Source organism: Nerophis lumbriciformis, linkage group LG17, assembly GCF_033978685.3.
Source record: "Nerophis lumbriciformis linkage group LG17, RoL_Nlum_v2.1, whole genome shotgun sequence".
In the NCBI taxonomy this organism is placed as follows: domain Eukaryota; kingdom Metazoa; phylum Chordata; class Actinopteri; order Syngnathiformes; family Syngnathidae; genus Nerophis; species Nerophis lumbriciformis.
Window position 1 is genome coordinate 15,385,001 of NC_084564.2, and position 12,474 is coordinate 15,397,474.

At 38.5% G+C, this 12,474-nt stretch overlaps 1 protein-coding gene across 1 annotated transcript; it reads right to left on the minus strand.

The window, feature by feature from the left end:
* Positions 1-3,853: 3,853 nt before the first annotated feature.
* Positions 3,854-10,730, minus strand: rrp8 (ribosomal RNA processing 8). Its single transcript, XM_061972612.1, has 8 exons — positions 10,547-10,730; positions 10,348-10,457; positions 8,890-9,139; positions 8,018-8,816; positions 6,542-6,671; positions 6,361-6,467; positions 6,202-6,298; positions 3,854-4,372 (listed from the first exon to the last, which is right to left on the minus strand). Exons 2-8 carry the CDS (start codon positions 10,444-10,446, stop codon positions 4,259-4,261), a joined length of 1,596 nt encoding a protein of 531 aa, XP_061828596.1. The 5' UTR covers positions 10,447-10,457; positions 10,547-10,730; the 3' UTR covers positions 3,854-4,258.
* Between the last annotated feature and the right edge of the window lie 1,744 nt (positions 10,731-12,474).

Below are 12,474 nucleotides of genomic sequence, written 5' to 3' on the forward strand. Positions count from 1 at the left end.
GCTCATGGAAGCGGCGGCGAGCGTTTGGAGCGCGATGCCTTTTCCCCCGCCGCCGACGACTTGTCCTCATCTTACGCCAACAAACTTTCTTTTAAAAAAAAAAAATATTTTCTCATTTTTGTTTCGTTTCATAGGACTCCAGGAGCGGAGAGACACGGTGGAAGGCACGTCAGCGTGTCAAGTTGTTGTGTCGCCACGGCAACAGGAAACAAAACGCGTGGCGGCTGCTCAGCCGAAGCCTTTTTCTCCATGAATCACAAGTTTGTTTTTTTTCTTTTCAAGTCATGACCCAGAATGAAACAAGATGTGTGAAGATCCCTTTTCACGCTTCATGTGGTCACACTGATTAAGTACATGTAAATCATGTGGAATATTGCTAATTAGTCGCTGACGCGGCGTGTTTTACGAACGCTTTCTTTTGTGCGCCGTGATTTGCTAGCTGCGGCCGGCGTGGGCAACAAAGTCGTGCTGAGTCGTGACAATCCAATACAAAAAGTTGCATCTAAAAAGTGGCCACTTGTGATTGGTACTGACGTCCAATTTGAAAAGGGGTGTCCAAACTTTAATCAATACAATACATATTTTTGTAACCTTTACGGCAAGTTTGGCCCCTTCAGACCTGTAAAGAGTGTCTGTCATATAAATGAGTCTTATATTATTTTTAATATTATTATTAGTATTCAACACTTAAATCAGGGGTCCCCAAACTTCTTAAATCAAGGGCCACGTTGGGTTAAATTAAAAGAACTTGGCCGGAGGCCGGGCTCTCTATGTGTATATGTGTATATATATATGTATGTACGTATGTATGGAAGAATGGAATGATCTTTATTGACACAGAATTTTGTTTTCAGCACAAACCTGTTCAAGATTAGACTAATGACATGGTGAAGCATTACAGAACAGGAACGCTGATGAAAAAAATATGTATGTATCTATAATCATATATATATAGTCGTGGCCAAAAGCTTACATCCACTTGTGAAGGACATATTGTCATGGCTGTCTTGAGTTTCCAATAATTTCTACAACTCTTATTTTTTGTGATAGAGTGATCGGAACACATGCTGGACAATGCTGAAGAAACAAGTCCATGTCAGAAAACCAACAAATTTAGCTGAACTGCATCAAAATTGGTGCAGTTCAGCTAAATTTGTTGGTTTTCTGACATAGACTTGTTTCTTCAGCATAGTCCACACATTTAAGACAGGAATTTGGGAAGGCCATTCTAAAACCTTAATTCTTTTCATTTTTATGAATTTATTATGGGTCTACTGAAAATGTGAGCAAATCTGCTGGATCAAAAGTATACATACAGCAATGTTAATATTTGGTCACATGTCCCTTGGCAAGTTTCACTGCAATAAGGCGCTTTTGGTAGCCATCTACAAGCTTCTGGCAAGCTTCTGGTTACATTTTTGACCACTCCTCTTGACAAAATTGGTGCAGTTCAGCTATATGTGTTGGTTTTCTGACATGGACTTGTTTCTTCAGCATTGTCCACACGTTTAAGTCAGGACTTTGGGAAGGCCATTCTAAAACCTTCATTCTAGCCTGATTTAGCCATTCCTTTACCACTTTTGACGTGTGTTTGGGGTCATTGTTCTGTTGGAACACCCAACTGCGCCCAAGACTCAACCTCCGGGCTGATGATTTTAGGTTGTCCTGAAGAATTTAGAGGTAATCCTCCTTTTTCATTGTCCGCTATACTCTCTGTAAAGTACCAGTTCCATTTGCAGCAAAACAGGCCCAGAGCATAATACTACCACCACCATACTTGACGGTGGGCATGGTGTTCCTGGGATTAAAGGCCTCACCTCTTCTCCTCCAAACATATTGCTGGGTATTGTGGCCAAACAGCTCAATTTTTGTTTCATCTGACATCACATGGATAAATATAAGACCTTCTGGAGGAAAGTTCTGTGGTCAGATAGAACAAAAATTGAGCTGTTTGGCCACAATACTCAGCAATATGTTTGGAGGAGAAAAGGTGAGGCCTTTAATCCCAGGAACACCATGCCAACCGTCAAGCATGGTGGTGGTAGTATTATGCTCTGGGCCTGTTTTGCTGCCAATGGAACTGGTGCTTTAAATGGATTACCTCCAAATTCTTCAAGACAACCTAAAATCATCAGCCCGGAGGTTGGGTCTTGGGCGCAGTTGGGTGTTCCAACAGGACAATGACCCCAAACACACGTCAAAAATGGTAAAGGAATGGCTAAATCAGGCTAGAATTAAGGTTTTACAATGGCCTTCCCAAAGTCCTGACTTAAATGTGTGGACTATGCTGAAGAAACAAGTCCATGTCAGAAAACCAACAAATTTAGCTGAACTGCATCAATGTTGTCAAGAAAATTCAACCAGAAGCTTGTGGATGGCTACCAAAAGTGCCTTATTGCAGTGAAACTTGCCAAGGGACATGTGACCAAATATTAACATTGCTGTATGTATACTTTTGACCCAGCAGATTTGGTCACATTTTCAGTAGACCCATAATAAATTCATAAAAGAACCAAACCTCATGAATGTTTTTTGTAACCAACAAGTATGTGCTCCAATCACTCTATCACAAAAAAATAAGAATTCTACCGTAAAAATAAGGGGTACCTCATGCACTGTAAAAACCTTGACGTAGATTTTACGGTAAAAAAAATAAACTGGCAACTCACTCACCAGCATTTTACCGTAAACACAAAATGTTTACCTTTTTTAATTTACAGTATTTCACTGTAGAAGAGACCATAGATTTTACTGTTAAAAAAAAAAAAAAAAAAACCTGGCAGCTCAGTCGCCAGAAATAAATTGACCAAAAATCAAATGTTCTCTAAAGAGTACACTGGTTCTCATATGAAAAACGACTAATAGTGAAGGGAAAATCCTTCACTTTTTGAAATGTGTCCCCCAGAACAATTTAGTTGAATATGTATGATGTAGAAGTATAATTAAATCGTAATGTAATTTTTTTTTAAATTTACAATGTGTGCCATGAGAGACAATCTGAGCAAAAAGCCAAAAATGCAGTAATAAGTCACCAACAGGAAGTCAGTTAGTCACAAACAGGAAGCAGCGTGTCACCACAACAGTATTCTCCCCCAAAACGTCCACTTTATCAGCAGTCATGTTGCAAAGAATAAGAATTAAAAAAAAAAAAGGAAACTACTCCTTGTGGTTGAAATTCAAGCTGAAAAAACACATTTTGTTCATTTGTGTGCTGGAAACAAGAATAAGTCACACATTACTTTGATATAAGTACTGGTGTGGGATTTGTGCGACATGCTTTATGGGGTTTTCTCTATCTTCTAGAACTTTCCACAATATATCTTTACACTGTGTATTAGGTGCACATTGGGGGCCTAAATTCAGTCATGATGATGCTACGTGAATTCTGCCTAGCAACAAGCAGCCACAGGACGTAGCTGAGATTTGTAAACACAATTAATGCAACGCCTTTGTTATCTTTATCTGTTGTTTGTTTATAAAGCACACTAATGTTGTACATGACCAAATGTGGGCCCTGCCGGAGCTAATTTGGAAAAGTTAGTCCCGACAGAGGAAAAGCTCCATGACTCCCTTGAGGTCACTTAGGGTTATTTTGGGGACTCTGCAGACAACAGCAGGTCATTATGGGCCTCTAGTTGTGACGTCACAAGCTATAATTACTCACTATTGCGGTGCTAAATGAGTTTATAGCGTCAACCAGTGTATTGATTTGTGATTACATCAATATATATACACATATATATATATTATTAGCCTGTACAATAATAACGACATATATCGATTTTGAAATATGTATTCATTTAATGTGTTTAATGTTATGTACTTTGGCAAAACATTTAAATCTATAATAGATGGTCATCTTTTCACACCCTAATCAATTCAAATCATTTAACTTAAGTGTACCAAAACTTAGATGATCTTTGCGGTGGCACTTGCGAGGGTGCAGCAGTGTTATTACGCCCCCTTGTGGTAAAGCACGAGTCATACCTACCTCATTGAAAAAACTTTTTTTTCTACACTTACTAGAAGCACCAGCATTTAAACAGAAGAACCATTTTGTTCTTATTATAAAATAAATGTATTTAATTAAAATAGTTTGGGAAATAAGAAGAAATCAGGTCACAGTCAATGCAATCACAAACATGACCTATGTTAAATGTTTGTATTCTAATATATTGCATTTTTTTCTTTTTATTATAAACAAACATTGACAGAAATAAAATATGTAATTACAAGTCAATTTTAGTAAAAATCTGTTTCATCTTTTCTTGTACAAGCAGGCCTTCAACTGCAGTCCTATTTTCTTCAAGTTTTCTGAAGCGTTGCCCGTCTTGACGAATTCAAACGAGTAGAAGTGAGTGTTCGCTGTATCCTAAAAAACACACACATGAAATTAAACTTCTATTCAAATAGCATACAGTATCACTTGTGTATACTAAAAGTACACTCTCAGGACTACAGGAGGCACTCTTTGGGCACCACAAGATTAGATTACATTCTGCGCTGCTGTTCTCAACTTGACCAATAAAGAGGCGAGTCACTTGTTTAAAAAAATAAAAAATAAAAAAAGAGCGCATCCTAACTTGCTTCTGCTGTTCTGTTTGTACAATACATCGATGATGTCGTTCACAACAACACAAGCAGATGAGATGTGTTGAGGATGTATGGATCGTTCTTGCTAGCTTTAGCTTCATACTTAAGTCGCGGTTTCAAGTGACCGTCTTGACATCGTTGAGTTCAGGACGGGGCCTCTGACTGTGTGGGGGATAAACTTAGTGCTACTGGACACATTATTTTCCCAAACAAACGTCCCTTCTCCTCACAATGACAACATTTCACTTACATTTATGTCAATTTCCCTGATATTCTGCGTTTAACAGCGGATTCCATTTTATTGGCCGATTATGTGACTATGTCCGCGGTTACGTAAACGTGGAAATCATATAACTTACTTATTTACGCTGTGTGGCCCATTAATCGATTATTATATTTTCATTATCGTGAGGAGCCATAAACAAAATCAAAATGTATTGTCCAGCCCTAATATGAATACATTTTTTGAGCACCCTTACTCAGGACGCCTTCATTAAAGCACATGATCACCAACCTGGGCTTTCGTATTGACAGTGATTTTAAATTGGACCGTCAGATTGGCACAGTGGTGAAAGCCAGCTTCTTTTGTTTACGTCAGCTGGCCAAGGTTAAAAACCTTCTTTATAGGCAACAGTTTGAGACAGTAATCCATGCCTTTATCACATCTCGGCTGGATTACTGTAACTCTTTGTATTTTGGAATTAGTCAATCCTCCCTCTCACGTCTGCAGCTGGTCTAAAATGCAGCTGCCCGACTTTTAACTAACACAAGAAAAAGACAGAACATTACTCCTGTTTTAGCCTCCCTTCACTGGCTGCCTGTGTCTTTTAGAGTCAAGTTTAAAATTATCTTATCTTACGTGGTTTTGCCCCACCGTACCTCTCTGAGCTGCTCCACCTTTATGCCCCCACCCGGTCTTTCAGGTCAGCTTAACAGCTGATCCTGGAGGTAACCAAATCAAAGCGCAAGCTCAGAGGGGACAGAGCCTTCTCTGTTGCGGGTCCCAAACTCTGGAACAATCTCCCTCTCCATGTGAGACAGGCCCCTTCTTTGGCTATTTTTAAGAGCCTTCTTAAAACCCATTTTTATTCACTGGCTTTTAACCCAGCATGAGACTTTAAACTGTTTTTAACTTTTTAACTGCTTTTTATCTAACAAATTGTTCTTAGGGTAATTTGTATTTGCTTTTTCAATGTGTATTTTACTTCTGTTTTAAATGTTATTTTTAGTCTGTCCTTTGCCTCTATTTCTTTGTGGTGTACAGCCCTTTGTTCTTCAAATGTGGTTGTTTTTACAGGGCTTTATGAATAAAGTTGGTATGGTATGATATGGTATGGTATTAGGTAGAGTACCAGTGTCTACAAAGAGTGATGATAACCATAGAACCAGGAAATAATAATAAAAAAATTAAGTGTAACCAAAAGCATAATTTTAGGCGTGTAATTTTACCTTATTTTGTGGTATTGTACAGTAGTTAATTATTTTGACACTCGTATGGCAGTTAAGAATGTTAAAATGTGACTCGTACAGTCAATAAAAGGTTATTCCACTTTACATTATCACTTGTGGCAAAAACTCTTCATACAGTAGATGCTTTGGTTTTCTCACCTTGGACGCCATCTTGAATCCCAACTTGGCCATTGCGCTGAGGAAGCTCCTGACGTCATCGAATCTGCTCGCCACCTCGGCCACTTTCAGCACACCCCTACCAGAAGCAGCGGTTACTTACACACACACAAACACACCAAAAGCATTATTGACCTTTACCCTTTCTTCAAGACACGGTTGGCCTCCACTACGAAATCTGCCAGATTGGTTCCCATCAGCGACAGGCAGAAGACGGCGATGTCCACCGAGCTGTCCTTCAGCGGCACCTGCAGGGGCGAGACGGGTGGACGTTGTGGCGTGTTGCGCACAGGTTAGCGTACGCACACAAACACACACTCACGTTGGCCATGTCGCACACAGTGACCATATTGCAGGTCGCCGCCAGGTCGAAGCTGTGCACTTTGTTCTTGACGCTGCGTCCTATCTTACAGTCGCCGCAGCCAAAGTCAGCCACCACCAGTGAGGACGATCTGCAACAAAATGATCCAATAGATAAAGTGAAAAAACCTAAGCTGTGGCTGTAGGCAACCTTCTAATGTTATGTTTAGTAACTGAAGCATCACAGGCTTTAGTTAACTCTGCATGCACGTTAAAATGTTGTGTACATTCGTGCTGACTAAGCATTTTACTCTTCAGCGTTATTACAACTAGGGATGATGTTCAAAACCGGTTCTCCCGGTTGTTCGATAAGAAAAGAACCGATTCCATGGACTCAAATCCCTTTTTAAGAACCGGTTCCCATTATCGAGGCCACTATAGTAAAGAAAAAGAGTTGGTTCTTTATTCGAATCCCCGGGAACGAATCCCGTCCCACAGGAAATTCCCTGTGGGATGGCAATGTTATGCCCATTTGATTGTAGACTCTTACTGACACCTTGTGGCGATATGAAAATACTTCGCGTCATTAGTTTGGGCACTTCCGGGTTGGTGACGTCAGTTCAGTTCATGAGACAATTGAGAAGTAGACAAGTTGTGTTAGCTCTTACAAGCCTTGGAAAAGATAAGTCTGTAAGTAAACTGTTTACGGTAACTTGTTTATGTAACTCAATATTAAGGTGGAAAGTGGTTAAATTTGATACTAAGATGTATATTGAAAAACGATTTTTGTGCACTGTTTCAATGGATGTTTTGAGGACTTAAAATGGCTGCCAGTCGTGTATTTCCACCATCGAAATAACTTTTTGGAAGATGAATTGTTGATTGATGACTGTGGTGTTCTTAGTGTCATAGTGTGTGTAGTTAGTATGTTCCAGTAGCAGCCGAAGTGCACTTTTTGGAGAGCTGTATTATTTTCAGTTTTGTGCCCAATTGACTGATTTTATTTAACACTATATTATTATTTATACACCTATAGTGATCACAGAGACAGGTTGTTTTTGTGTTACTGTATATATTTGTTTTTCTGAAAAATCCCACTTAAAATACTTTGGGTAACAACAGTCAATATTTTATTGTATTTTTTTTAGGGGGGTAACAGTCAATATTTATTTATTTATTTTATTTTATTTTTTCTTATAAAATAAAAATGAGCTTTTGTTAAACCAAATGTGTTTTTTTCCATATACAACAACCTATCTGGATTCGATAAGAGAATCGATAAGGAATCGGTTCGATAAGAGGATTCGATAATGGGCTCAAACTAAACATCATCCCTAATTACAACATTGTTCTATTGTGCAATATACTTGTTAATGAATGACCATGTGGTGGTAGTCCACTTTCTCATGCACTACTGATTATGAATGAACGTAAACAACGAATATTTGACAGTCTCTCTGGGAAAAAAATAATCGAGGAATCAAAAGGTGCGTCTCACTTTTGGCGAATGTACGCGATGATAGCGTCCACGGGGTTGGTGGGCCACCTCTGCACCTGCGCCGTGTAGCCCCGGTGGTAGACCCAGAAGGCGTCGGGATCCTGCTGGAACATCCGCACGGCCGCGCCGCTGGTGCTGCTGTACAGGACCTCGTTGATGTAGCGGAAGCGAGCCGACTCCAAGCGCTGCTCCATGCGAGAGCGGAGGGAGGCGGAGCGGTCTGGGTTCTCCTCCTTCTCACCCGCCACCGTCACCTTTTCTGACGCCGCCACCCCCGCTGCTGCTGCTTCTTCTTCTTCTTTTTTCTCCGTTTCGTGGCGCTGGAGAATCTTCCGAAGTTGCTCACGTTTCAGCATCTCTGCTTTGCTCATTTGGGGTTTTTGCAGTTTTACCTCGATTTTATCCGCTTCCTTTTTATATCCATTCATGACAACTTCATCACATTTGGCAATGACGCCCTTCTTGTTGGCTCTTTTTTTTTGTATCGTCTCTGTTTCCTTCTCAGTGTTTTTCCTTTTTTGTGGCTTCTTTGACTTTTGCTCATCCGGCAGTTCCGCTTGGTGAAATTGTTTGTCTTTGCTGACACATAAACGTGTTGTTTGCAACGGTTTACTTGCCGCCTCTACTTCCTCTTCACGATTATTAGGCTCGTATTTGTTTTTGCATTTCCTCTTATTCTTCATCTTGTTTTTCCACTGCTGCCTGTTTAGTTTCTGCAAGTCGCCCGCTTGCTTTTCCAATTTTGGAGTCTCTTTGCTCTTTGTCTTGCCTGCAGGTGTGTTTTTAGCCTTTGGGACCCCTTTAGTGAAAATTTTATGTCAATACAAACAAAATAATGCATTTGCTGGCAATCACAAAGTGCGAAAACTCACCAGTTTTTTTAATTTTGGTTACCAGTACAATTTTCTTCTCCTTGACATCCATGTTGTCGCTCTGCTCGTCCGTAGTTGTGCCTTGTTTTGTCCTTTTCCTTCTTTTCTTCTTCCTCTTCGTGTGAGGCCTGGTGGCTTCGTCCTCGCTGTCGCTGTCAGGCAGATGGCAGACGTCATCGTCCTTCCAGTCAGGTACTGATCCCAGCGTTTGCAGGGTCCGCAATAGACTCTTCTTTCCAACGCTTTTGGACTGCAAAAGATGCAAACAATTAACAATATTACGCCATCAGTGTGTGAATGTAAGGTATAATGAGCAGAGGTGGGTAGTAACGCGCTACATTTACTCCGTTACATCTACTTGAGTAACTTTTGGGATAAATTGTACTTCTAAGAGTAGTTTTAATGCAACATACTTTTACTTGAGTATATTTATAGAGAAGAAACGCTCCATTCATCTACATTCAGCTCGCTACTCGCTACTGATTTTTATCGATCTGTTAATGTGCGCTTTGTTTTGGTTAGTCAGACAGACCTTCAAAATAGGATCTAGTGCATGCCTCCGTTTCACCAATCAAACAGAGCCAGGCGGTCACGTGATTAACTGCACATAAAGTTTTAGCGGCAACAAGCTTAAGCTTACATGAACTCAACGTCAAATTTGAGGAAGCACATCGCAGTAAGTAATGTTAGTAGATATTTTGGCTGTCACCGTTGGCTGATGTTAGCTTCCCTGCTATGAATCACTGTCAAATGTACATCGTGCGGGGACATTTATTAACGCACTGCAGCCTCGTAGAGACAGACAAAGACACACACACACGCATGCATACAAACACCAATCAGAAGTGCACAGTGTGTTCCCAGATGCAGCCCACACCTATCAGTTTATGGTTTGCGTAAAGGCTAACTTGTTATTTTCCTTTGTAATCTCTGCCTACTGAGCCTATGGTGCTGTTAAGTTATTGTGGCTCAATTTGCCTTCATTTGTTTTATGTTAATGTATTGTTATTTAATATATATTATTGTTTTAGTTGCTTAAGAGATATTCCTGGCTCTGAATTTGCTCATTGCTATTTTTATGTTTTTGTGCATTATTTGTTGCCGTCATTAAACGAACAGGTTACTCATCAGTTACTCAATACTTGAGTAGTTTTTTCACAACATACTTTTTAACTTTTACTCAAGTAAATATTTGGGTGACTACTCCTTACTTTTACTTGAGTAATACATCTCTATAGTAACAGTACTTACTTGAGTACAATTTCTGGCTACTCTACCCACCTCTGATAATGAGTGAGTATATAGGTATAAAAAAGCAGACCATTTTATTAATATTCTGGAAGAACAAACTATTGTAACAGTTATAAGTGTCTGGTTTTGAATAACTACACTAGTCTTACTTTGGCTACATTATGTTTTATTTTGGATACCCCTGACACAAAAAATATGCAAACATACATTTATATTGATGCTGTCGCTGTTATTTGGCGTCTTTTGCAGAGACCTTTCACTCAGAAGGTCTGCAGCATCATTCCAGTCCTCGTCTTCATTAAACATACTTTCCAAAACTGTAAAAACAAATCACGCACAGATAAATACGTTACCATTATAGGGCTGGGCTCAATAAGCTCGTGTACACGGTATTTAGTTTACTCACCCCGAGTCCACGCTCAATCCAAACCGAAGATTTATCCCCTCTAAAGTTGTCTTCTTAATCCAATTGAAAAAAAGTAGTTTTAGTGTACTTTCAATGACCACGTTTACGTCGCTTGGTTTTTACACGCATGGCGCTGGAAGCACAACAGCGGCGCATGTTGATGACGTCTAAAACAAACACGGAAGTGATGTCTCGGCATAAAAATTGATCGAATGCGAATATAATTTTAATATATATATATATATATATATATATATATATATATATATATATATATATATATATATATATATTGCATTCTTCTTTAGTTGCTTTATTGAGTTTACAAACCCCCTGGTGCTGTTTTGTACTGTTTCTGTACTTGTTTTTATTTTAATTTTTTTTTGATTGTATGTGAATGTTGAATGTTATAAAATAAAGGTTTTGAAAAAATAATAATAATATAAAAATAAAAAAATAAATGCCAGGAAATAAATGTAAGTTTCTCAAAAAAAGAAAGAATAGTATATCATTTTAATACAATAAATACTCGATTTATGAAAGTAAGGCCTACGTTTTCTAATTGGCTTAATGGGTTACAATTATCAATCAAATATTGGAGAATTATTAAGAGTACAAAAGCCCTTAAATTGATATCCTTGTTAAAAACATTTAATGTGATTTAAGTTGCCCTTTTTGTCTTTCTTTTCTTTTCATATTCTTTAGTATTATAACTCTATCTGTATTTGTTTTTGTTTTCTTTCCTTGATGTTGAAAGTGCCTTGACTTTTGTGTGAATTATAAATGTATGTTTGTTGCTCAATTAAAAAAAAAAAAAAAAACCGACATGATACATAACCGATTTATATAATTTCTGGTATAACTATGCATAACCATATTCATGATACCATTTAACGACGTTATGTTACTAGTTGAAATGAAAATATTCAGGATTTTTGAATGACTGCTTAAAACTCTTACCCAGACCTGGGCAAATTAAGGCCCGGGGGCCACATGCGGCCCGTTAATCTTTTCAATCTGGCCCGCCGGACATTCCCAAATAATTTTTTTTAGATCTTTAAGATGGAAAGTGTAGCTGCCAATTGCCATTATGATGTGCAGTGATGTTTTCTAATGACCGCAAGTCTTGAACTATACAAAGTATTTCAATGGTTGGAATCTGTGTTTATGGATGATATACCAGTTACTATGGTAATCTAATTAGTTACTATGGTAATCAAATTAGTTACTATGGTCATCTAATTAGTTACTATGGTAATCTATGTCACAGCAGCTCAGATGAGGCACCAAGCAGTGTGGGCGGGAAGCGTTTTCACAGACGCGGAAGGATATTTTCACAACACAGTTCTAAAGCTTAGTGATGTATCAGATATATCAGATTGTAGGTGGGTTTATTTTGAACTGTTCAATTTCATTTTTCACTGTTTGTTGCATTTTTGTTGCGGTTCACTTGATTGTAAAATATGTCGATCGAAAGGGGGTGTGACATTGTTTTGTCAATATTCAGTGTTTTATCGTTCATAGAAAAAAGTAAATTTCCATTATGTTTTTTAAAGCGGTCTGTCATAACGTTTTTAGCATTCAATCAGACATTATTGTGAGGTTTTGTATTAGTGTTCCTAAAAATAGATATACCGGCCCCCAGACACATTTTTTTCTCTAAATGTGGCCCCCGAGTCAAAATAATTGCTCTGCCCTGCTCTTAGCTGTATTTTTTAATTAAATTATTATTTTTTTTTTATTTGTCTTGCAAACACATTTCGACATTTTGTTTTTATTACTTTACCCTACTTCTTTCTCGGCTAATTGGCAGGGCAGATGATCATTTTATATCACAGCGATGTTATCATATGTAAGTATACTGTATGTTATTTAGTTTTTTATCAATTTTGCCTCGAGGGTTAGTAAATCCATCCATCCATCCATCC

Bases quoted from the DNA above. Each gene is read 5' to 3' on its own strand.
- rrp8 (XM_061972612.1), bottom strand. From the start codon at position 10,446: ATGTTTAATGAAGACGAGGACTGGAATGATGCTGCAGACCTTCTGAGT. The intron at 8,817-8,889 runs GTGAGTTTTCGC...TTTTCACTAAAG, and splicing joins AACCAAAATTAAAAAAACTG to GGGTCCCAAAGGCTAAAAAC. The intron at 6,468-6,541 runs GTGAGTGTGTGT...TCGCCCCTGCAG, and splicing joins CTGTGTGCGACATGGCCAAC to GTGCCGCTGAAGGACAGCTC.